Source organism: Orcinus orca, chromosome 11, assembly GCF_937001465.1.
Source record: "Orcinus orca chromosome 11, mOrcOrc1.1, whole genome shotgun sequence".
Classification (NCBI taxonomy): Eukaryota; Metazoa; Chordata; class Mammalia; order Artiodactyla; family Delphinidae; genus Orcinus; species Orcinus orca.
In genome coordinates this window covers 91,685,858-91,712,566 of record NC_064569.1, presented here as the reverse complement: position 1 = coordinate 91,712,566, position 26,709 = coordinate 91,685,858, and the positions used below count along the sequence as shown (strand labels likewise).

The 26,709-nt window shown below is 51.6% G+C and overlaps 1 protein-coding gene across 1 annotated transcript in view; it reads left to right on the top strand.

Annotated features, from left to right (window-relative positions):
• The window catches only part of CACNG2 (calcium voltage-gated channel auxiliary subunit gamma 2), a 120,075-nt gene extending 95,146 nt beyond the window's left edge, over positions 1-24,929 (top strand). Inside the window, exons 2-4 of the mRNA XM_004279434.3 lie at positions 7,951-8,034; positions 22,248-22,388; positions 23,866-24,929. Coding sequence (XP_004279482.1) covers positions 7,951-8,034; positions 22,248-22,388; positions 23,866-24,401 — 761 coding nt within the window. The 3' untranslated portion in view covers positions 24,402-24,929. The remainder of the gene's footprint in view (positions 1-7,950; positions 8,035-22,247; positions 22,389-23,865) is intronic.
• Positions 24,930-26,709: the final 1,780 nt, after the last annotated feature.

The window sequence follows — 26,709 nt, the reverse complement described above, 5'->3', positions numbered from 1 at the left end:
AGCCGATCTCCTCCCCGTGCATCAGCCGGCCCCCTCCGCGCACCCTCCCGGCTCCGAGCTGCTCTTTCAGACTCTCGTGAATACGTGGAAAATAAAACAGTGTCTGTTCAACCCTTAATGACCAGGTTTATGAGAGCTTATTGCATCTCAAATAAATGAGACAGCAGTGGGTGCCGTCAGATATTAATGTGCTTTTTACAAAGCGGATGAAATCTCCTTTTAAACTACTTAATACCTGCAAGCTGAAATTTTCAATCTGAAGTGGGAAATTCCTGGAGGCAGAGTTGTAGCTGCCTCAGGCACAGCCCGTGGCCTTCCCACCTCAGCTTGGCCTGAAGTCCCTGGGCTCTGGGGTTGACGTGGCATCGCTGGCCCTTCTGGGGTGGAGGCTCAGTAGACATTTCGCGGTGATTAGAATAATCCTTTATATAGTTCATGGTGGGAGAGTCCCCCCACCTCTTCATCCTCCAAAAGCTCAAAGCCAATGCTTGTAGGGGGAGTGGACGCTGAGATGCCCCCTCTTCAGTTCAGCCTGGACCACAAGCCCCTGCGGGACCTGGCCCCTGCCCCTCCCCAGCTATCTCCTGCCCTCACACTGACCCATCCAGCCCTCCCAATGGGACCAATCTTTCTGTAAATCTCCAATCCCACGAAGATGTCACGTCTTTGCACCAGCCAAGCCCTCATACGGGATTGCCCTTCATGCAAGCGTGTCCTGGTAAATGTTTAACAGCTGGCTCTGGGCAGGGAAAGGGGACCTTGATTTGTAGTGCTTGCCGATTCCCGTGGTGCAAACACTACCACCATGGCTGATTTCAAGCTACTCATGTGAGTTAGGAAGAGACACTAACAATCAGCTCCCCTGATGTAAGCCGGCCCCAGCACACCACTGCTTCCAGGCTTCCCTGTTACCCACAACTCTGCCCTGGAGGACCTGCCTGACCCCTGAGACACTCTGCTCCCTCCTGTGTGCCCAGCAGGTCCCTGACTTTGCTCTTGCTGACCTTTCCTCCTAGAATCGCTTCTCATCCTCCACCGCTTCCTCACATGCCCCAACACACACACCCACACACACACACACACACACACATCCCTACCTACCTGCTTCACCTGGCTAACTCCTCCACCTTCCAAGTCAGGAGGCCTGTGTCAACACCTGCACACTCACACACCTGGATCTGCAGCCCTCTGTGTGCTCCCAGACACGCCCTGCTTTGTCACAACACACATCCTGCTACCCCACAGCCTCTGTTCTCTGTCTCCCATAGATGGCATGCTCTGTGGGAGAAAGTATATTTTTTTCCTTTGTGTCCTCAGCAGATCGCACAAGCATGGCATAAAGTTGGTGCTACACAAATGTCAGCTGAAAAACTATGCTCCCATAAGGCCTTATACATCCCTCTAATGACGTGAGACATTACATTCTAATAAATTCTGTGCTTTCTGTCTTTCCCCCAAGACTGCGTGCCCCTGAAGAGCAAGAATCAGGTCAGGTTTCCCTCCACCACACCAGGCCCAAGCACTTAGTCAGCCCTTAGTCTCTACCCTGGGGAGAGAGGAAGGATGATCAGAGATGGTGAGAGACACCAGATTTTTGAGCACCTGGATCCATCTATGCCTGAAGATGTGTCAACTCCTGGGCTTGATGACCACCAACCAGAAAGAAATACAGCAGAACTCTAGGCTGGCATCAGGAAAACAAGATGACACCCCTCTTCGCTGTCGGTAGTAATGTCTGCCGACACAGATGTTCTACCGAACTTAAATTCCACCAAAAGTGATGGGGTGCTACTGGTAGCACCACCTTAGTCAGACTGAGTCCTGGGCCACAGAGCCCCGAGTGCTCCTGGAGACCCCTTATGCTTCCAGCTGACACTCACAGCCTCATCATCACCGTCAACCTAGAGACCATTGGGACCAATCCTGCCATAGCCTGAGTTCCAGGTTATCTGGGTCTTTCCTCACTACCAACCATTCATCCCTCAGAGTTCTAACCCAGTCTCCAACTCCCCCAGCCCCACAAATCCTTGCTCCGGGATTTCTGGAATTTTGTCCTGATGTCGGCAAAATCCCCCATGTTCTCAATCTCTTCTCTTCTTGCTCTGATGGAAACCTGTCCTCCCCTGAGAACACCACCCCCTGCCATCCCTCACACGGGGGTGTTTTATCACCCACAGCCCTGGGCCTGAGGGTGGTGGGACCCTCCCTGCTGTTTCCATCTCCCGGCCTCTCTCCTAAAATCCTTTCTCCCTGAAATTCATCCCAGCCTTCTCTACCCTGATTCCCCCTCGCCTCTATTCTTTGCCTCCCGGGCATTCCCCCCACCCATTCTTTGAGACGTTTACCACTTGCTACCTCATTCCCTAGTGCTACTTCTGTGGTCCTCTGGGAGATTTCACAAGCAGGCAGAGAGTCCTCGCAGTACCTGGCCTCTCCCCCTCGCTCAGCCAGCCCTTACAAGTCCTGCATCATTGCTTGTTTAATACTGAAACCCCACAGCATCAATCAGCCCCACCAAGTATGGGGAAGAGGGCTGAGCAGGGTTGTGACAGGCAGAGAAGGAAAGGGCTGGGACTGAGGCCCATGGCCTCTCCCCACTCCCCAAGGATGGATGGAGGGTGAGCTCTGTGCCTCTACAGGCCCCAGTACACCTGGCTCTGCAGGGGGTATGCAAGGACCCAAGAAGAACAGAACCTTCAAAGGATCCTGAGTGGCAGGACCGGGCTGTGCTCACCCCACTGCCCACAAGAGCACTGCCTCTTGAGGTTTCCGTCCTTCTCACCTCCACCACCACGCCCGCTCTACCACTCCCAGCTCTGCCACTTTCCAGGACAGAGGGCTATTTTCTCAGAGAAGTCCCCAACTGAACTGCATCAGGCAGGTTAGGAGAAAATTCTATATCACAGAGACAGGATGACTCTTCCTCTAACAGAGAAGGGCCAGAAGCATCTGGTATGGTTCCCTGTGTCAAATCTCGGTCCAGACAAGGCCATCATTTAGCTTGTAAGAGCCTCATCATCAAAAGATCACACCAATAATTTCTAAAAACCAACCACTGAGTTGGGGTTTATTAGAATAATTTGATGAATCATTTGCATGTCAACATTTAACTTGGTAAGCAGTTTTATAATATGTAATTGATGTATGTAGGAAATAAAAGCAAACATTTAGTTTTATTTTATGTACAAAAGTTATTTCGTTTTGTCTTCTATATTAATTTGTATGAGCTTTGCTAAATACTTTGAATGGCATCCCTACCTCCACCCGACTTGAGCTACCCGGTTCATGGTCTTATCATTGACCCTGACGTTACCAATAACCACGCCCCTTCCACAATCTCAGTCTTTTGCATCTGCTCTCTGACTCCCATGCCCCACCCTTCCAGCTCACTCCCGCCACCATCCCTTGACCCTCACCTTACGTTTCCAGTACATTGAAACCACCACCTTTTCACTGTCCCCTTTACCAGCTTAGGGCCTGATCCATCTTCAGAATCACTGCCTTTCTCCCCTCACCTTCTTGTGTTCATCTCACTGACTCTCATCCTGGTTAAAGGCAACTCTCCAGCTAGACTGCAGCCGCATACTAAATGTGTTCAGAGAAAACCACAGAATCTCAAGAGGGACCTTCAAGCCACCAACACCCACACTTCATGTCTCAAGCCTGGCCCATTCCTTCTCCCACTCTCATGGAGAAAAATTTCACTTTCCACTTCCCTCAAATCTCCAACCCTTCCTCCCCTTCATCATCCTCAGTTGATGAGCATGCTTCCCATTTCATCAAGAAAAGCAACCAGAAGAGAAGTGTCACAAGCTCCCACCATGCCTACTCATCCCCTGCATCTGTACCCACAGATGCCCCTTCCCTCCCGGTGCGGTGGACACACCATCGTCCATATAAGGCCAACCTTGTACTTGTGTCCCAGACCTCATCCCCTCTCACATTGCTCCTGCATTGCCCCATCCCCTCCCTGGGTTATCAATTCTTCCCTCTCTACCAGAACATTCCCACCAGCATCATTCATGCCTTAACACCTCCCCCCAACACAGAGCAGCCAGCATAGTGGCAGACACCCCACTAGCACAGTGCAGGAGGGCCAAAGAAGGTTGAGAGAGGGACAGCAAAGGATATGATGGGGGCACAGGAAGGTAGACCAGCGTGTGCAAAGGCCCTGTGGTAGGAGCAAGCATGGCAGGAAGAACAGCAGAGATGACACATGCACCAAGAGGGAGGTGAGACCAGACAGAAGTCCGGGTCAGACCCTGTTAAAGATGTTGAGCTTTTCCCTAAGAGCATCGAGAAGCTGTTGAGTGTTTCAAACTGGATGTGGCTTGAACAGATTTGCATTTTCAAAGGTTCACTATGATTACTCTGTAGAGACGGATAACAGTGGGTACAAAATGACCAGTGGGGAGGCTACCGCAGTCATCCAGGGAAGCAAGCACCCACCTGGCAGTGGGTGTCACTATTGTTGGAAAGGAATCGATGGGTTTGAGAGATACTGAGAGCTAATACAGACAGGACGTCGTGATGAATGGAGCCTGCAGGGAATAGGAGGAGATGTCGGCGATGATGGCGAGGCTCAGTTTTCACAAGGGAGCGATGAAGAGGCATTGGCTGACCTAGCTGGTGCCTCCAGAAGACCAGGCTTGAGGGACAGATCATGAGTTCCAGTCTGGACCTGCTGAGTGTACGGTGCTTTTAAAACATCCACCAGGAGACATCAAACAAGCAGCTGGATTCCCAGGTCCGGACCTCACCGGAGAGGTCTGGCTGCTGATTATTTGACACAGCCTCTCAACAAGCATCTCTGGAGTGCTTCTCCTGCGCTAGGCATCATGCTGGGACCCAACGGTCCAAGGCTGACGGAGGCACGGGCTGGGGCAGCGGGACAGCCAGGCTGCGTGGGGAGAAGGTGCAGGTGTGGTCCCCCAGCCTGAAGCGTGGGGCCCTTAGAAGACAGACGTGGGGGCTCCACCTGTGATCCCTTGGTTGGGGGTTGAACACTGCCCCCAATTTTTTAGGAGCCTCGGGGCACGTCAGTACCGTTCTCCGCACCTCCCCTCCCGTACGGATTCCTCGTAAAGACGCCTGGCACCAAGTTGGCACTGACGAAATATTTGTCAGACTGAATTGAGAGAAAATGAAAGTGGTCTGCAAAGTGCTTTGTAAATACACTGATTTCTACTTTTAACAATGGGGAGGCTATGTTATCCTCTTAGCAGCGGGTACAAAGACTCTTCTCAGGAGAGAAGAGTGTGTGGCTGGACGGAGGATGAGCTAGTAGGGGGCGCGCGAGGCCTCCAGTTAATGCAGCAAGATGCCGAGAGCAGCGTGGGACGTGGTCAGGACAACAGAGGAGGGGGAGACAGCAAGGTATGGGGTGGGGAGGGTGCTGAGCAAGAGAAGAGACTGCCCACCACACTTAGAAGACGGCTGCCCTGATGGGAGCATCTGGAATGAAACGCTGTGCTCTTCGGATCCTAAAAAGCTGCAGTGAAGCTACCCGAAGTTCCGTTATGCTCTGGGGAATTGTTTTTCTTGCAAAAGTTGGGAAAGGAAGCGAATTTGGTACAGAGACAGTTAAGGGGGGGTGGGGTTGGGGAGTAAGGATCAACCATCTTCTCTGTAATATGTAGTATAGAATTACCTACATAACATGATAACAGCAAGAAATACCTAAAGTACTTAGTTATATAAGCACACCTGTATCCTATGTATACAGCTATATGTGGTATGCACAGGTCTGTGTACTAATGCCTTAAAATCCCTAAATAATTTCTATAGTACATGATAAAACCTACTCCATGGGCTACAAAGTCTCAGGATCCTATAAGAAAAGAAATTGCTCCTTCGGGTGAGGGCGGGAGCGTTAAGATCCGCGCCAGAGGGCTGGAAGTCGTTCCTGAAAATGAGAGGTCTGTGGCTTTCGGGCACTCCGGAGAGGAACTTCCCTGGAGGCGCAGTGGTTAAGAATCCGCCTGCCAATGCAGGGAACATGGGTTCGAGCCCTGGTCCAGGAAGATCCCACATGCCGCGGAGCAACTAAGCCCGTGTGCCACAACTACTGAGCCCGCGAGCCACAGCTACTGAAGCCCGCGCACCTAGAGCCCATGCTCCGCAACAAGAGAAGCCACCACAATGAAAAGCCTGCGCACCGCAATGAAGAGTAGCCCCCGCTCGCCGCAACTAGAGAAAGCCTGCACGCAGCAACGAAGACCCAACGTAGCCAAAAATAAATAAATAAATAAAATTGAAAATAATAATAATAAAACTTCTTTATACAATGGAATACTACTCAGCCATAAAAAAGAATGAAATAATGCCATTTGCAGCAACATGGATGGACCGAGAGATTATCATACTAAGTGAAGGAAGTCAGAAAGAAAGCCAAATACCGTATGATATCACTTATATGTGGAATCTAAAATATCACATAAATGAACTTATCCACAAAGTAGAAACAGACCCACAGACATAGAGAACAGATTTGTGGTTGCCAAGGGGGAGGGTGTATGGGGGAGGGATGGAATTAGCAGATGCAATTATATATAGAATGGATAAACAACAAGGTCTGTATAGCACATGGAACTATATTCAATATCCTGTAATAAGAAAAGAAATTGCTAACACATATTGGGGACTGTATTAATTAGGTTACATTAGCTACCATCACAGGAAAATCCTGAAAATCAGGGGCTAAATGTAGTCAAGGTTCATATCTCTCTCACGTCAATACTCCCAGCACATTTACTAACGTGCCAGGTACTGCCCTGAGTGCTTTCAACATGTCAACTCGCGTAATCCCCATGACAATTGTGAAGGAAGAATTGCTCTGATCTCCACTTTCCTCTGAGAAAACTGAGGTGTGGCGTCTCCGTGAAGCTGAGTCAGACCCAAGGCCAGGGCAGTCCAGCCGCAAAGCCTGCCTCTCACCCGCGGTTGCCATATCTCCCTGCACAGCTTCGAGGGTTCAGTCATTCAGAGAAATTTAAGTGTCTATGCTGGTGTTGGGGATACAACGCAAATAAACAGACAAAGTCTCTGGTGTCATGAAGCAGCCGTGCTTGTAATTCTAGTCTCCACATGAGTTTTTATGAAGATCGCATTCAATACTTCACTCATTCATTTTGTGATCACTGCTGGGGGCCCGCTGGACACTGGGCTAGGGGTTTTCATCTGAGCCAGCTCTCACTTTCTCAGCAATCACCAAGGAAATGTTTAGAACCTAAAGGTCTTTGTTTGAGCCCTTATTCCATCATTTCCTGGCCATGAGTACTTATTCAGTCGTTTAGCCTCCCTGAGCTTCAGTTTCTTCATCTGTGAAATGGGGATGCTAATACCCCTCTCACAGGTTGGGTCCTAGTCCAAGAGCCTGGTAGAGGGCCAGCCCCCTTGGGGGGCTCAACCCTAAGGGTATTTCAGAACTTTCAGGGCCACCATATAGTGAATTCTATGTAACTGCCAGTGAGAAAATGCTTTGCAATCTCATCTAAAGGTCTGTGGGAATGTTCTCCAGCCCCGTCTGGGGTCGGCCTTCTTTGGAAAGCGATCTGCTTTCTCGCGTGTAAGACGCGAGGTGACTCCCAGCCGGGCTGGGGCGCAGAGGCAGGTGTATTGACATTCACCAGCTTCCTCCGTGGCAGTCCCCAGCACAGATTCAAACCTCCACTGCCCGCCACGCCTCAGCTAATCCTCAGAAGCCTCGATGCAGAGATGGAAGGCTGGGTTTTGAAGTCTTAAGCCTTAGATCCTCTCCACAGCACCGCGGGTGTGTGTGTTTTGATTCACCAGACAGATGTCCAAACAGACAAAGCGATACCTTCCTCCGGGGATGAGGGAGAGGGCTGAGCCAGTTTCAGAAGAGCGAGAAGTCTGGAAGAGGCCGGTGGGCTCTGAATCCCCGGAGCCTAGGATGTCTTACGAGCTCTTTCTTCCCTTGTTTTCCAGGGAACTTCAAAGGTCTCTGCAAGCAAATTGATCACTTCCCAGAGGATGCAGATTACGAAGCTGACACAGCAGAATATTTCCTCCGTGAGTGCATGCAATTTTTTTTTATCTCCTTCCTCGTGGTGGGTCCTGCCCTTCCATCCTTCGAGAGTCAAAGGCCAGGACTATCTAGAGGTCCCTGTCACCACAGAGGGCAGGAAAAAGCTAAGCCTCCCTCCTCCCCTCCTGCCCAGTGGCCAAACCTTCATGCATGCCGTTTCCCTCTGCCTGCAACGCCCTTCTCTCCCCTCTTTGTCGGAAAGTTCCTACTCATCTTCCAGGTTTCAGCTGAAACATCACCTCCTCCAAGAAGTCCTCCATGCCCTCGAAGGGGTTCCCAGAGCCTAGCACCTTTATCACGCTGTGGGGTCCTTGTCTATTTGAGCAACCAGCTCCCTCGCAGTGCTGCCAACTCCACTAGGACTCTGATAGACTCTACCTATCTCGTTCATGATTGTATTCCCAGCCCAGGGCCCAGCATGTAAAAAGCACTCAGTAGCTATTTCTTGAATAACCCAATGAAGAAACTTATCAGGCGGTGCCAGACTGGAACTTCTACTGAAACAATGCGATTTTTTTCCTTCCCCACAAGTCAAGTCAAAGTTAAATCCTGATGTAATAGCTGTGATCTTAAATCCACCTGAGACATATTATCAAGAGAAAGTATTTTGAGACCCAAAGGAAATCTCTCAAGAATCAGCAAAAACTAACAAGGCAAAATGTTCTGGGAGAAAAGGATTTCCAGGAGATGGGCTAAGGGTCCTTGATACCTGGTACAGCAAAGCCGCCCCGAGCAGAAGTAGTTGAAAGCTCTGCTCCAGGCTCTCAGGCAGCACTTCCTGAGGGAGTTTACTCTCCTCCCAGGAGCATTGCCCGTCCCCTTCTGCTCCCAGGTGCCCTTCCCGGGCCAAAGCCTCCCTCCCATCCCCCCACAGCATCGGTTAGTATTACCCTTGGATCACTTTTATGAAAAATGTAGGGGGCATTTTATTATATGGATCACCCCTGTTGCTTTCAATAATTACCCCTCACATCAAACCCAGCTCTCAGATCAGCCTGAAATCTGGGTTTCACTGCAAGCCCATGGAGCACGAAGCCAGCCAGGCAGCTGGGAAGAGAAGGGAAAGAAACATCACGTCATTTATAGCTTTCTTTTTAAAGGGGGGAAATATCTTACAAAGCTCATCCTTTCCCCTTATGAATTCCTGCATAGATGCTGCTCTTAGATGGAATTCCTAAAGGGTCATTTGGGCGTCATCCCCATTACCAGGTCTGGGGCTCTCAAAGGAGCCTGGTGGTGGCATTAAGGCAGACTGAGCACCTTCTGTATGTCAGAGGCCGTACCCAGCGCTGTGGTGGTCCAGAGGAATGAGTAAGACACAGTCCGTGGCTGCAGGTAGAGCACAGCCTGGCGGGAGGACCCTCTGAGAACAGCTGGACTTGGGATGCGGGGGCTGGCAGAGACACACCCGAGGGCAGAGGTGGAAGGAGGGACACAGCAGAGCCAGCACCCAAAGCTGCACTGGCTGGACACAGTGAGGGTGTGATGCTTTACCATCCAGATGCCAAGCGCTTGTTGGGACAGGACCCTTGTCTCATTCTTTGCTCTGTCTAGAACAGCTCTTGGAATATAGTAGGTTCTCAATAAATGCTATTTGTTAAACAAAAGAAAGATATAGGATTCTTCAGTGGCTATTCCTACCTATCCTATACCTCCATTTCCCTAATTTTAAAGAGAGAATTGCTTAGAGTGTTTGGTTCATTTTGGTGTCTCTGGACAGAAGACTTGAACGTACATTAGCAGCGCAGGTTTCCGAGGGTCTGACTTGAATTGACTTGATCCAACCATATTTTTTGAGCATCTGTAACAGAGATTGGCACACTTTTTCTGTAAAGGGACAGATAGTAAATATGCCAGGCTTTGTGGGCCATACAGTCTCTGTCCCAACTACTCATAGCTGACCTTGCAGCACAAAAGCAAATACAGGAGCACACGAGCGCGGCTGTGCTTGCTCCATTGAAACTTCACTTCATTTACAAAAACAGGCAGCAGGCCTCACCGGGCAGAGTTTGCTGACCCTTGATCTGTAATATGCCAGTCTGGAGCTAGACAACAAAAGTGACTTTTTAAAGCCGGAAGATGTGAGTTCCCATCATCCTCCATTAAGCTCTAACCTGATTGGCTAGAGAAGCTAGAAGACAGAGGTCGTTCTTCTAGGAGGATCCCTGGCCCAATGAGGTGGGCGGAGCTTCTCCTGGAGATGGGCGTGCCTTTGGCCCAGGGAGGTGGGTGGAGCTGCACCCGGGTGGGCGGGGCCTGAGTCAGCTTCCGGTTCTGGTCTGTTAAACCTACAGCACACCTGCCACGAAGGCTGGACAGACCCATGAACCTAACAGAGACGCCTCAGGCAGGGATAGAAGGCAGTGTGGGGTGCTGAGGGAGCCTGGCCCCAACCCAGACTGGAGGCGATCATTCCAGAACGGTTCCCTAAGGAAGGTGGCACCAATGCAGAGACTTGGATTCTAGAAGCATTCCTTCTTTCATTCGTTCACTCAGGAGACATTCACTACCACTCACCATGTACAGGACACTGTTGATGGTATGGGGACCCAAAGGTGAACAAAACAAAGAAAGTCAGAGCCTTTGTGAGGGTTACATTCTGGTGAAGGAAAGAAGCAAAAAGCAAGGAACCTGTTACAATCACCCAGACAAGAGACGACAGCAGGTTGAACCAAGGTGGTGGCAGTGAAGGAGGTGGGAAGGGGTCAGAGCCTGAAAGTATTCCCAAGGGTATGCATACAGGATTTTCTGAAAGGCGGCATGTGGATTTCCAGGGACAGGAAGGAATCAAGGATGACTCCAAGGTGTGTGTCCGTGGAGGGGGCAGGTTGGGATGGGGAAGGATGGAAGCTCAGGACCGGCCACATTAAGTTACAGAGGCCCACGGGGAGGTGTCCTGGCCCGAGACAGGAGTCTAAGAGCTGTCAGCATGGGGATGATATTTCGAGCCGTGAGACTCGATGAAGGCCCCAAGGGAGTGGTGCAGAGAGAGAAGAGGTGCAGGAACTGAGCCTCAGACTCCGAGGCTTAGAGGCAGAGGAGGAGGCCCCAGGGAGGAAGATGAGGAGGGGTGGCCAGCGAGGGGGCCTGGTTAACCCCTGCCCTCCATGATCCACCAGCTGGATGCGGGATCTGGAGCAGAGAGGGAGGAGGGAGAATGCTAGGAGGGCGTGGCTGGCCAGGAGCGCAGAGCTGATCTCCTGGGCTGGCAGAGAAAGTGGGGCTCACTTGCTCTCAAGCCAGCAGGCCAAGCTTCAGGCAAGTCCAGTGCCTCTTGGAGGATGGGGCAGAAGGAAGGCGCCGAATTAACATCTGATGGGACAAATGAAAGACTGAATGAACGCATGCGTGCTCTTACTCCCCAGTCTCCATGAGTATCTGAGGAGGTCCACAGCTCCTCCTGAGCTGCAGTGTCCAGGGAGGAACAGCTGTAGCCGGTTCCAGTCATCACTCTGGGCCACTGGACCTCTGGCCCCAAGAAGATGTGGCCGATACAAGCCTTGCCCACCTATTGCTACCTTACCCACAAAGGAAAGGTGACCAGCCTGTTTTTCCCAGGCAGCTCTGCGGGGCCAGCAGCTGGGTCTGTGGTGTGTGGTTCCTCCCTAGCCCCCTCCCTCCTTACCAAAGCTCCTTACCTCAAGCTGGTGAAGCGCAGAGGCAGTGGTGACCGGGGTGTGACTTCCTATGATGCTCAGGGTGTGTTGGTGTGTCTGTGTCTTGTGCACAAGGGCATGAGTCTGTACTGTGTTCCGTGTTTTTTGATGCCTGCATGTCCATGCGTGTGAGTGGCTATCAATCTAAATGTAAGCACCTGTGTGGTTGCCTGTGCCTACTTGTGTGCGCATGGGTCTCTTCGTGGTCTGTGTGTGTGTGTGTGTGTGTGTGTGTGTGTGTGTGGTATTTCCCAGCTGTCCCAATGTGGTTTGGAGTGGGGAAGAAGGTTCAGAAGAATTTAGTTTCCTTCCACAATCATGTCTTAAGCACCTACTGTGTGCAAGACCTCAAAATCCACTGTAGTGTGGCCCCTAACTGCAGGGTGGGGTGAAGCTCTCCCAGCAATGGCTACTGTCCCTGACACACTCTGCCCAGGGGGAGGGGAGGGGTTGGCCCCCATAGGTCGCACGTTCATGTACACACACACACACACACCAGAGCTGTAGTATCAGGGCCTTGCCATGCCAACTACTCTTTTTCCAAAGCCAGAAGTGGACAGAAGGGGGAAGGGAGGGAGGGCTCTGGACAGGGCCTATTCCTCCCCCTCAGGAGACATCTCACCTGATTATGCTTGAACTGGGAGCTGACATCTTCCCAGAGTCACTGACCCCCTGAGATCAAGAACAGGCAGGAGGAGACTTCCCTGGGGGCAGCCATGGGTCAGGAACGGACACCTGTACGGGAGACAGAGGGGCCATCTGTAAGGGAGGTGGAAAGCAGCCCAGGCAGGTAGGACCCTAAGGATTATTTGGGGGTAAATTTACAGAACTTTACCACCAGGAGGAGACAGGAGAATGTGACGGCGGGCTTTAGCACACACTGCCTGGGTTCAAATCCAGCTCTGCCACTTCTCAATTAACTCCCCCGGTACCCAGACTCCTCCCGATGGGATGTTCATCCGTATGATGAACATCATACGTTCATCATACGTATGTTCATCCGCAGGGTTGTAATGAGGCTTGAGTGAGTCAGTGTAAGACAGCTCTTCCCTCCAGCCCAGAGCACAGTAAGCATTCAGGAGGCGTTAGCCATTATTGTCGGTATGTTACACAGTGAAAAGTAGGAAGGATAAAGATTAAGGAGAGAGGGAGTGCGAGAGTTTTCAGTACAGTGGTCAGAGAGGTCCACTGGGGAGGTAACGTTTGAACAGAGACCTGAAGGCAGTGAGGGAGCGTGTCTGGTCCTGCAGATGCCCTGAGAAGAGGGTTCCAGGCAGAGGGAACAGCCAGTACAAAGTGTCTGAGGCTGGCATGCGGCGAGGCAGAGGGTGTGAGCAGTGGGTGGGAAGCCAGGCCAGGACTTGTGGGTGTCGGCTTTACTCTGAGACTGGAGCCCGAAAAGGTTCTGAGCAGAGAGGCGAGGACTGACATCCATGCTAACAGCACCGCTCTGCTTCTGCCGTAGAACTGACTATGGGGTCCCAGCAGAAACAGAGAGACCAGTAGGAGGTGACGGCCAGAATCCAGGCTCGAAACACAGGTGCTCAGACCAGGGTGGAAGTCGGGGAGGTAGATGAGAAGGGGGCGGGTTGTGAGGCCGGCAGGTGTTACTGACAGCCTGCGTGGGGGGAGGTGAGAGAAAGAGGATGCAAGATGACATCTAGGGGGGCTTCCCTGGTGGCGCAGTGGTTGAGAGTCCGCCTACCGATGCAGGGGACACGGATTCGTGCCCCAGTCTGGGAGGATCCCACGTGCCGCGGAGCGGCTGGGCCCGTGAGCCATGGCCGCTGAGCCTGCGTGTCCGGAGCCTGTGCTCCGCAACGGGAGAGGCCATAACAGTGAGAGGCCCGTGTACCAAAAAAAAAAAAAAAAAAAAGATGACATCTAGGCATCCTGCCTGGGAGACAGTGGGCAGTGCTACCCTTCTCTGAGGCTGGGAATGTCAAGAAGGCTGGGTCGCAGGGAGGTGACCGCTCTGTTTTCCAGCCTGCGTGTTACGACTTCTGTTACAGACTCTTCTTTCCCACTGGGTGGTGAACAGCTTGAGGACACTGCAGGGAGTAGCTGCAGATAGGGAGTCTGCTCCCACCCCAGCCAGCACAGGGCCTGCCCCTAGTCGGCCCGGAAGATGTTTGCTGAGTGAATGAGTGAGGGACCACCCTCGCTAGAGCCACCTGGAACGTTCACCCTCTCCCCAGAATGAGGACTGAGGCGGAGGGAGGGTCTCAAGCTGAGCCAAAGCCACCCTTCCCAGCCTCAGAGAACCCCCTCCTCCCTGTTCCCCCTTCTCCACTCCCCTCTGCCAGTACCACCAGGCACACAGCGGGTTCCTAGGTGGGAGGTGAGAGGGATACCAGGAGTCAAGGTCTGAGCTTGGGACTTGGAGTGAAAGGTCCTGAATCCAAGGTGAGCTCTGCTCTGTGGTCTTGGATCAGTTACTCAACTTCTCTGACCTCGATGAATACCAGTCCCCCAGGGGGCTCTGAGGACACACTGAGACAAGGGTTAGGGAGGTGCTTTGTTAGGGCCCCCCAGCTGCCCCAGGGGAGCACTGAGGGAAGTCCACCACCCCCTCCTTCCCACTAGAGTTTAGAAGTTCAGGGAGACATTCTTGCAGCTCCGGAAATACTGGAGATAGACACGCCCCGAGGGTCACCCAGCCCCATCCTCCCATTTTACAGATGAGGAAAAAACCGAGATCCAGAGAGGGAAAGTGACTTACCCCAGCCCAGCACACTTTCTGGGATGCCATCTGCCTCCGTGATGGTTTTCCAGGCTGCGTGCTCCTGTCCTCTGCCCCGGACCTGAAGCCCCTTCCAGCAAAACTGTCGTGAGGGACATTCCTTCCAGAGATCACCACAGTGGGTGTGACCACATCCTGCAGTCAGGGAACATCTAAGCTATAAATCGTATTAACTCACATCCATGCAACCAGAGCGAACGCTTCTCGAACGGCGCCTCCCCTTCGCGCCCTCCGCCCGCAGAGACAGTTTCTCTTCTGTCCTGGTCCATTTATTTAAGTGCTGGATGCAGCTACCACCACGCTGACTCCGCAACCTGCACTTTAGTAAACCTCAGTGGAGGTAACCCCAGGCCCATGAGAAGCAGCAATAATACGCTCTGCTGTGTGAGAACTAACTTCTCCTGTTGCTAGTGGGTACCAGGCACTGTTCTAATAGCCTCAAATGCATTGACTCAACACCCCTCATTGCTGCCCTGGGAGCTGCCCTGCAGCAGAGGAGAGCACTGAGGCTCAGGGGCGTGGCGGGCAATGCAGCAAGTGAGATGCGCTCAGGCCGTGTCTCCTGAGCTCATGCAGCGGATCACCCACCCCAGAGACCACAGGAAGTGGGAAAGCATCTGGCACCTGCACAGGTGGTGCTCCCAGAGGAAGCTTGCTGGACTCCAAAATCCCTTTCCTGTGTCAATAGATATCACAAACGTTCATGGGACACTTGACTATGTGTGTGCCTGGCCTGACACTTGATACGTCACCTTCATTCATCTCACAACAGCCCTAGGAGGTGGCTATTGTTGGTGTCCCCATTATACAGATGAGAAAGGAGAGGCACAGAGGCCACACAGCCGGTGCGGGGACCAGCATGGGACTGTAAGCGGTCCACATCAGGAGCCCACGCTCCTAACCACCACTCTGGACAGCTCTGCCTCCCTCCCTCTCTCCCTCCCCCTGCCTTTCCCCTCCTCTCCTCCTCTCTCTCCCATCACTCTCTCTCACACTCACACTTTCTCACACTCACTCTCGCATGCATTTACGGCTGTCTATCCCTTTTCACAGCATTCAGGAGGAGAGGGCGAGAGATGCCCCGGAGCCCAGAAGCTCCTCCCAACCCCAGCACATCTGCGATTCTACCCCATTAGAATGGATCAAATTCCAAATGGAATAACAGGCATAAAGTTAAATGTGCCCAGAAAATAAGGAGCCTGCCTTCTGTATACCTGATCATGGCAACTATTTTGATCAAAGGCATGACCAGCACCTGGCCAGCCTGGCTGAGTGGTTCCTAAGCAGAGGTCTGGGGGGCACAGGACCACGAGGGATGGATGCAACCTTAGGCGTCATCTGGTCCAACCTCATCTGAGCCAGACCTGAGATCCAGAGAAGGGAAAGCCCACACTCAGGCCCCAGGACGGGCCAGGCAAAGAGTGGGCCCCAGGAAGTGGTCTGCCCACCTCTCTCCACCCCCGCCAGACTGAGTGAGGAAGCGGGGCCCCCGTGTGCAGCTGTCTGCCTGTCCTCCAGCTGTGCCCACCACAGCAGGGCACCATAGGGGCCAGGCCCACAGGGCACTGGATCACGAAATGATTTGTCTACAGAATTTGGCTGTAGTGTGTGAGCAGTGGGTGGGATGACTTGTGTCATCACTAAACACTGGGGCTCCCCAAGCCTCACGGTGAACCCTTGTACCCTTCCAAGCTCAAGCTCACATCTGTGTCTGTGACGCCCCTGATTACAGCTTCAGCCCAGAATGCACCTCCACTTCCCAATCTTACACATTCGACTGTCCCTCCACACTCCACGTGTGCGTCCCCCAAACACCTCAGACTCCGCGTGCCCCAAACCACACCTTGATTTCCCTCCCCTCACCCCTTAGGCTTGATCCTCTCCCAGTTGCATAAGTTTGTATCCAGCCAGCCAGCAGACCTGAGACCCAGAAGTTATCCTCAACGCCACCTTCTTCTCCACCCATATCGACTCATCACTCCTAAACATCGCTCAAGTCCAGCCACCTCTGCCCACACTCTTTGTACCCACCTGGTCCAAGTACCACCATCGCCTGGTCAGCAGCAATAACCTCCTCCTGGTGCCCTGTGGCTAGCCTGGACCACTTCTTAATTCATTTGCTTTGTTTTTTTAAATTTTTATTGGAGTAGAGTTGATTTACAATGTTGCGTTAGTGTCAGATGTACAGCAAAGTGAATCTGTTATATATATACATATGTCCACTCTTTTTCAGATCCTTTTCCCAGATAGGCCATTACAGAGTATTGAGTAGAGTTCCCTGTTCTATACAGTAGGTCCTTATTAGTTATCTATTCTAATACTGAGTGAAGTAAGTCAGAGAAAGACAAACCTCATATGATATCGCTTATATGTGGAATCTAAAAAAAGGGTACAGATGAACTTATCTACAAAACAGAAATAGAGTTACAGATGTAGAGAACAAACTTATGGTTTCCAGGGGGTAAGGAAGGTGGATAAATTGAGAGATTGGGATTGACATATTCATTTGCTTATTAAAATGCACATCAGGTCATGACAGCCCTGTCGGCTTTAAGGCCTTTATAAATGTATGTATGTATTTATTTATTTATTCATTTATAGCTGCACTGGGTCTTTGTTGCTGTGTGCGGGCTTTTCTCTAGTTGCAGCGAGCGGGGGCTACTCTTCGTTGCAGTGCGCGGGCTTCTCACTGCAGTGGCTTCTCTTGTTGCGGAGCACGGGCTCTAGGCATGCGGGCTTCAGTAGTTGTGGCACGTGGGCTCAGTAGTTGTGGCTCATGGGCTCTAGAGCGCAGGGTCAGTAGTTGTGGGGCGCAGGCCTAGTTGCTTCCCGGACCAGGGCTCAAACCCGTGTCTCCTGCATTGGCAGGCGGATCCTTTAAAGACAACCCGTGAGTTCCTGTGTGGCCTGGCCCCAGCCTGCCTCATCTTCCTTAGAGCTCCCCAAGGCCCCGCACTAACTCTTTGTGATCAGCCCTTTCAAGTCCCCAGACGAGCCATGCTTCCCCCAGCCCTTGCTCATGCCACATCCTCCCTAGAACACCCTGCCTCTATTCTGCCAGTTAGCTTCTCTTATCCATCCATCTCAGCACCAACATCACCCTCTCGGGGAAACCCTCCCTGTTGCCCACGTGAGTTCAGAGGATGCTCTGAGAGCCGGGGGTGCAGTGGTTAGGCACACAGAGCCTAGAGTCAGAATCCCTGGGTTCACAAACCCAGCTCCTCCATTTCCTTGCTGTGTGGCCTTGAGCGAAGGCTTAACCTCTCTGGGCCTCAGCTTTAGCCTGTGTGTGATGGGGGTAATTACAGCACTTACTGCGTGGAGCTGTAAATGAAAGCAATGGGTTCCTATATGTACACAGTCCCGCCACACTCTGATGCCTCAGGCAACATCGGCCATCGACAGGTGACATTAGCCTGTCACTTGCCTGCACAGTGCCAAATGGGCCCCTTTCTTCCTCAGCACTTCATCCTGGCTGGTAATTACGTGTTCATCTGTGCTGTAACTCCTTCATGAGAATGTAAGCCCTATAAAGGCATATGGGCGAGGCCTGGTTTTGCACCCCTATGCCTCCTGTGCCCAGCCTGGAACAAGGCATGGTGACGGCCACTCAGTCAAGAGCAAAGCTTCTCCCCACTCTGAACTGCACAGCTTTTCCCCAGTACAGTGTATTATGCTTTCGGCCCGGGGTGGCCAAATTGCAACGGTTAGGCCAACTCTGGCCTACCAACTGCTTCTATAAATAAAGCTTTATTGGAACACATCCACACTCATTTGTTCACATATTGCCCACGGCTGTTCTCAGGTTATAAGGGCAGAGTTGAGGAATTGCAACAGAGACCATATGGCCAGCAAAGCCAGAAACATCGACGATGTGTCCCTTTACGGAAAAAGTTTACCGGTGCCTGCTTTAGGTATTTGTAATGTCCTTTGAGCCAAGGCCCATGGATCATGGGGTTGGTAGGAGGTTTAAGTGGGTTCATCCACGGAAGGCACTTAGCACAGGGCCTGGCACATAGGAAGCCCCAGAAATGTCAGTAGGTGTTACGTAGTTCCATACGCTTGCTCATAGGGGATCGATAAATATTTGTGCATTGAATAAATGAGCTATTTTCTGCCCCTCACGATAGATTTTTAGCGGTAAGACCACCCCAGCCTTAGCGGGAAGTCAGGACAATTCGTGGCGAAGTTGTGTCTGGCATGAAGGGGAAAGGACATTAGAAATAACAAAACTTGCTACCTTTTACTGCCCGCCTAGCATCAGAAACAATACAGAAATTATCCAATTTAATCCTTACAATAGTGCATCTCAAACTTTCAGACACATACAAGTCTTGTTACCAGGATCTTGTTAAAATGCAGATTCTTCTTTTTTCAATTTTATTGAAGTATAGTTGATTTACAACGTTGTGTTAATTTCTTGACCAAGGTCACACAGTTAGTTAGTGGCAAAGCCAGGATCTCAAGTTAGGTGTGACTTAACTCCAAAATCCCCATTCTGTCTGTGACATTGCCCAGCCAGAAAGACCTCTTTCGAGAGATTGTTTCAGTGGAGGGGTCCCTGCCTGCTCCAAACCAGCTTCCTGCCAGCCTGAATCTGGGTCCTGCGGACTTCGGCCTTCCTAGGCTTGGCGCTGTTTACCGGCTTCCCCTGTCACCTTTTTTCTGGGCAAAGAGGCCTCTTCCAAGGGAGGCTAGTGTCTGGGTTGGCTCTGCCGGAGTGAAGAGGCTTCTGTTTGTGTTGCCTGCTTGTCGCCATATCATAAGCTGCTTTGCTACCTTGTGAAGTGGTCCTGTTTTCTCCACATTGCTCTCTGCTGGCTGAAATACAACAGACCTCTCCCTCCAGTCTCCCCGCTCTTTATCTCACACACACACACACACACACACACACACACACACACACACACACACACACACACACACACAGAGTTTCTCATCTCCCTCCACAGCTGAAATACAACAGACCTCTCCCTCCAGTCTCCCCGCTCTTTATCACACACACACACACACACACACACACACACACACACACACACACACACAGAGTTTCTCATCTCCCTCCACAGCTGGCGCTCCCTTTCTCTGCCAGCAGGAAGGCTGAGTTGGGACATCCAGGCTCCCACAGCAGACCAGACTGAACTGGAAACGTCAGGCCCAGGGCTGCTGTGAGGCATGAGCTCTGAGGACGCAGTCCCAGTCTGCCAAATGCAGCATACTGTGGGCAGGAAGAACCTGCTTTCTTGGAGGGAGAAGGTCAGAGAACTTCATCTGCCTCGCTCATCTGAGCGGCCACCACTGCCCCTTGGAAGTCACACCAGTCTCTCTTTCTTTCTTTATGCTGTCGTCCCCCTTTCCAATTCAGTCAGAAATCATATCCACGTGGAGAGGGCAAAAGCATTAGAAATCGGCTAACAGTCCACACCCATTTTACACATGGGGAAACCAGAGAGGGCAAGGTACTTATCTCAGCCACACAGCAAGTGAGTGGCAGAGCTGAGACCAGAACCCCAATTTCTGGACCCTGCATGCTTCCCAGGCTCTTTGAAAGCCCCAGAGGGAGAGTCCAGGGTAGTCCAAGAGTTGGGCTGATCTGGGCTTGAATCCTGACTTACTAGCTGGGTGGCTTTGAGCAAGTTACTTCACCTCTCTGAAACTCGGTTTTCTCATCTGTAAATTGTGGCAAAAAATACCTGCAGGGGTGTTACAAGGATTAAATTATAACGTGCACATCAGACCCAACATGGTGTGGGTGCTTCACCAATACTATCTCTTGTGCTCTGGGTCTTCAATACGTTCTTACCGTCTCCGCGTGCTTATGACATCCAGGTAGCTATGAGTGTGCACGTCTGAGCATGCGTGTCTGTGCGGGGGCGTGTGGGCTGGGGGATCAGGTTGGGGATACAGCTTGTTATCTCAGAAATGACTTGCAGGAAGAGAACATCCACTCGGGTCTGGGAAGGAGGCAGCACCGTCCTCGCCTGCAGTGGGAGAGGGGTACTAGATTGCCGAGTAACACAGCTGTCCTCCACCCTCTCGCCACTGCTTCTATATGGGCAGCTCAGGTCCCCCCTGCCGGATACAGAACTCCACCCTTCTGCAAGGCCCTCCAAAGCAATCCACTCATCCAGGAGCATCACTTGCAGGGTAGCCTTACTGAAGAAGATCCAGGGGGGAGAGAAGGGTCTTACATCACACGTCACCGCAAACTGCCTGAAACTCTTAGAAAAATTCTTCAAGTGCTACATAGAAAAATTCTCTTCTTCACGTATCCTTCGTGGCCACACTGCCACCAAAAGGAACAGGGGTGGGGCACTGGGAGGGGCACTTCCCCTCCAAAACACAGACCCTCAGCCAACCTCTGGGCCGAGCCAAAGGGCCCCTGTCTAAAAGGACTCAACTTCCTAGGTTACCATTCAAGCCACCCAAACATGTCAAGAAAGCATCCCTTTCCTTACACTAGCCTCCAGACACCTCTGTCTCCTGCCTGTCCATAGCTCCTAGGACAGGGAGTCAGGAGCCCTGAGATCACTCTCTGCCTATTTGAATCTGGATAGAAAAAAATATTTTACTTTCCAAACACACTTTGTAGAGGACTCCACCCCTCTGGGTCCCCTTTCAGACACTGTCCCCCCACTATACACCCCCTGCCGCCTTCCCTTTGCCCTCAGCCGTCTGTGCCCCTCTGCACTCTCATCCTCCCACACGCAGGAGTAAAATATTCATTAAAATATTTTCTTCTCCTGCCTGTTAGCCCTTCCTTCTTAACTTATCCTGAAGGGTTTTTTAATTTGCTTTTGCTTTTGCTTTTCTTTTTTCTTTGCAATGTGTCAGCTTCTTCCTCTTCCTGGACCACCTCTCCGTGTTTATTCACAAGGCGAGCTTGTATCAGAGGTTTACTGTGTCTTTGGCTTTGAACTAGGTGGTGGGGACAGAACAAATGAAGAGAGAGAACTGAAAAAACAGCTACATCCTGGCTCTCATGGGAACCCACGACCTATGGTGGACACATATATATATAAGCAAATATTTACTATAATAACTATCATTTATCAAATGTTTACTATGTTCCTTCAGAGACTTATCTAAGTACTTTATCAGAATTAACTCATTTAATCCTCACAGCAATCTTAGGAGGCAGGCACTATCACCATCCCTATTTTACAGGTGAGGAAATTAAGGCACAAAGGTGAGATGACTTACCCAAACTTATCCAGCTAATAAACACTAAAGCCAGCATCCAACCACTAAAACACACTGCCTTTCCATGTGCCCCAAGTGCCCCAACGTGCAGAGGAGAGAGCTAATAACTTTGCCTAAGGAAGTCAGAAAATGCTTTGTGTGTGTGGGGGGTACTTTTGAGCTGGGTTTTGATGGATGAATAGAAGTTTGCTGAGTGAAAAAGAGCAGGAAAGACATTCTAGGAAGAAAGCTCAGTATGTCAAAAGTAAGAAACGTGCATTAATGAGTCATGGGAAGTTTGCCATGGCTGGATGAGAGGGAATGTGGGGATGGGCAGAGACCAAGTCCCACGGGGCCCTGTGGGGCTCACGAAGCGCTGGGGTTTGATTCTTGAGGAAGTGGAGCATCCCTGAAGGGCTGTGAGCTAGACAGTGTATTGCTCCCTCTCCCTCCCTCTCTAGGACTGTGAAACAACCTCCACTCTGGTCCTGTGTCCATAACCCACCCCCCAGCTGGCTCCTGTAGACTGCTCTCTCTCCTCCCTCCTGTGTCCTCCCCCCCAACCCCTGTGTCATAGCCTTGCCGTTCTCTCTCCCCCACCCTCCGTGTTCTCCAGGGGCTGTGAGGGCCTCGAGCATCTTCCCCATCCTGAGTGTGATTCTGCTCTTCATGGGTGGACTCTGCATCGCAGCCAGCGAGTTCTACAAGACTCGACACAACATCATCCTGAGTGCCGGCATCTTCTTTGTGTCTGCAGGTAACAGCTGCTGAGCCAGGTGGGCCAGAGTCCAGGCCCACCAGTGGGGAGAAGGTTGAGGTTGGGTGCCCAGTGGCTGGGAGGACCTGGCAGAGAGAGGAGGGGAGAGCAGAGAGGAATTTCCGGGCCTTGCAACAGGCTGAGTCGCAAGGAAGACAGGTTGTGCTGGGGCTCCCGCCCCAACGCAATGCCCGAGCCCCGCCACTGAGTCCTCCAGGACCATCCCCAGACTCTGTCCTTTAGCCCAACGATGCATCTTTCTCCCACCTCCTGGAAAAAGGCCCCAATCCCAGGATCCTCTCAGGACACTAGGCCTATCCTCACTTGCCCTCTCCCCTCACTGTCCTACCCAGGTGGGAGCAGGCAGGCACCCAAAACCACATTTCTCAACCCAGTTATGTGACAAGTCACATTGGCTTCAGATGCCAGAAAAAGAACATGGGCTGTAGTATGAGCCATTTAATAAGAACGACTAACGTTTAAGCAGCACCTACCACGTGCAGACTTAACAGCTTTCATGTCTATTAACTCACATGCATCAACTCACATGTATTCACATGTATTAATCCTCCCCGTGACCCGACAGGAGTAAGTCCTATTATTTTTTTAATAGATCTTTATTGGAGTATAATTGCTTCACAGTACTGCATTAATTTCTATTGCACAACAAAGCGAATCAGTCATATGCACACACATGTCCCCATATCCCCTCCCTCTTGAGCCTCCCTGCCATCCTCCCTCTCCCACCCCTCTAGGTCATCGCAAAGCACCGAGCCGATTTCCCTGTGCTATGCTGCTGCTTCCCACCAGCCAACTATTCTACATTCGGTAGTGCATATATGTCGATGCTACTCTCACCTCCCCCCAGCTTCGCCCTCCCAACCCGTGTCCTCAAGTCCATTCTCTATGTCTACCTCTTTATTCCTGCCCTGCAACTAGGTTCGTCAGTACAGATATGGAAATTCAGACCCCGGTTCCTTTGCCAGAGGCTTTGCATCCAGGCAGTCTGGCTCTAGGAGCCAGTCTTAACCCCCTGCTACACCAGCTTCAAATCCCTGTGCAGCCTTGAGCAAGTTACTTAACCTCTCTGCAATCTGTTTTCTCATCTGCAAACCCCTTGAAAAGCACTCAGCAGTGAAGGCAGGTAGTAAGTGCTCAATAAACTATATTATTATTATTACTACTCAATACATTGTAGGATGCCCCTTGCTTCTTTCCTTTCTTCCCATAGCTCTGTTTCCATTAGCTCTTCCCTTTGCAGCTCTCTCCAAATGGAATAATAGGATAGTAAGGTGGTGCTTGCTTGCAACACCCTTCTAGACCGGCGCATCCGTTCTCCATGAAAACGCTGGACCAGGAAAAGACCCTCCAGCAATTCCCCGTCCCCTCATCCTGCCCGGGGCCTGGCATCCTCCTTGGAAACTAACGATCCTTCCCTCTGCTTCCCTCTCCGCCCGCGCCCACCCTCTGCCCGCAGGTCTGAGTAACATCATTGGCATCATAGTGTACATATCTGCCAATGCCGGAGACCCTTCCAAGAGCGACTCCAAAAAGAATAGCTACTCGTACGGCTGGTCCTTCTATTTCGGAGCCCTGTCCTTCATCATCGCCGAGATGGTCGGGGTGCTGGCCGTGCACATGTTTATCGACCGGCACAAACAGCTGCGGGCCACGGCCCGCGCCACGGACTACCTCCAGGCCTCCGCCATCACCCGCATCCCCAGTTACCGCTACCGCTACCAGCGCCGCAGCCGCTCCAGCTCCCGCTCCAGCGAGCCCTCTCACTCCAGGGACGCCTCCCCCGCGGGCATCAAGGGCTTCAACACCCTGCCGTCCACGGAGATCTCCATGTACACCCTCAGCAGGGACCCCCTGAAGGCCGCCACCACGCCCACCGCCACCTACAACTCCGACAGGGATAACAGCTTCCTCCAAGTTCACAACTGTATCCAGAAGGAGAACAAAGACTCTCTCCACTCCAACGCAGCCAACCGCCGGACCACCCCCGTATGAAGCTCCCGCGGGCCTCGCCTGCGCCGCCGCCGCCGCCGCCGTCGCCGTCGCCGTCGCCGCCGCCGCCGCCAGGGTCCCGGACAGAGCCGGGAGGCGGGGCGCGGCCTGCGGGGTGGGCCATGGGGTGGGGGGGTGAGGGGGAGGAAGCGAAACCATCCACGGGGGACAAACCTTCCAAAAGCAAAAACAACAAAAAAAGAGAAAAACATAAGTAAATTTAAAAAAAAAAAGAACAACATATAAGAGGAACAAAGAAGCAAAACAATAGAAAATGTGCAAAACTATAAACGAGGGAAGGAAAAACAAACTTTAAAAAAGCAAGAGAGGATAAAAATTAAAAATAGAAAATAAATCTAAAAGAAAATGCATGATTTCCCATGTACCATTATTTTAACGTTTAATAAAAACCAATTTAAATGAAAACATACAAGGGAACCAAGATAATATTAAAGCAAAAAAAAGGAGAAGGAACAGAAAGGAAGGGAAATGTTCTTTGCATTTATCAGGGGTTTATGTTACTTTTTTTTTCATGCGGAAGAGTTACTTTTCTGTTCCCTTTAACCCCAAGCTGGCTCTGCCTCCCTGGGTGAGTCGGGGGGTGGAGACTCAGGGGCCCCGGGGCCAGGTGAGCCTCCCGGTCACTGCCAGGTCCCTGGAGCTTCTGCATGGGTGCCCTAGGAACGCTAGGTGGCTTGCAAGCCGGCTCCACCCAGCATTGATGGGGCAATTGTAAGCCTCCAGGTGACCCAAGAGTCCCTGGTCCCTCCTGTCCGAAAGGTGCCTGGAGGGGGGTGCACCTGGGGCTTCTCCGGCCCCAGGGTTCCCAGTCCTTAATGGTCCTTAACCCACTGTGATGACTTCCTAGGCCTTGAGGGAAGGGAAGGAGAGGAGATGGCTGCTGGTGGCTTGCAGAGATGCCTGGAAAACCCCGGAATCCTCAGGGTGAGCCTTTTGGGGTCATTGCCCCAAGCTCCTGTCTTGGGGGCAGGAGATGCCCACCCCCCGGGGGATATAAAGCATCTCTCCCTCCTCACCCCTCACCTCAGGGCCATGCGATGACCCTGGGGCGATGGTGGACCCCCAGACTCATAAGCCCCCAGCCCCTTGGGAGGGGGGTTCACAGACCCTTTGGGGGTCCTTGGACTCACTGAAGCCCCCTCAGGGCCCAGCGGGTCCAACAATGACACTGCAAAAAGGTTTCTTTTTACAAAAGAAAAAGGAAAAACAAGTGGTGATTTTTTTTAATAAAAAAACCACAGACTATAAATAAATGTAAATATATAATAAGTGGATTTACTTGCAAGAAAATCAGATAGTATTTTTCTTTTAATTCTTTTCCAGCTTTAAACTGTGAAAACAAACAAAAAAATGGGGTGGGGTGGGGGACTTAAAATTTAGCAGGGAACTTGTAAAGAGAAAACAGAAAACAAATATACAAATCCATTTTAAGAAACAAACAAGCTGCTGTGAGAGATGAGAGCTGGGCTTCAAGCAGGAGGGAGAGGAGAAAGGCCCCAGGGAGCTGCATGGGGCTGATAGAAAAGATCTCCTCCTTACTCCAGGAAAGTGCTACTGAAGTGAAAGAGAGAGAATCGGTCTACACAAGTGAGATCGCACACACACACACGCACACGCACACACACGCATGCACAGTCCTCGAAGCCCAGCGCTGGAATCACTCATGGGGACACACACTCAGTCCATATCCTTCCATCCCCTTCCCCAACCAGAGGCAGGATTCAGAGAAGACTGACTCATGCCCACCAAAGCCATTGACAACAAAGCTCTATATTGGCCTTTATGCTTACGTGCGCACTCCCACCACACCACAGTCACACATGCACACGTGCGCACGCGCGCACACACAAACACACACACACCGCTCGCATGCAAGGAAAGGGCACCAGTCTAGAATCCAGCTCTGGATTCTGGAATCCCTGGCTGTGTGGCTTCCCTGGGCCTCAGTTTCCCCCCGTGTAAGCATGTGGATTGACCCAGATGAAACTCCAAAGGCCCATTCTTCTTCTTGGTGTCGATGACTCTTAAGATCTGCCACCTGCCCAGAGGAAGATGCCAAGGGATGACCAAAATGGCTGCCATCCAGCCCCCAGACATCGAGAACATTCCCAAAACATCAGTCAGCCACTCAGACACACACACACACACACACACACACACACACACACACACACACCACACACACCACACACACACACACCACACACACTACAAACACACAACACACACACCACACACACACACACCACAAACACACACTACAAACACACCACACACACACCACACACAC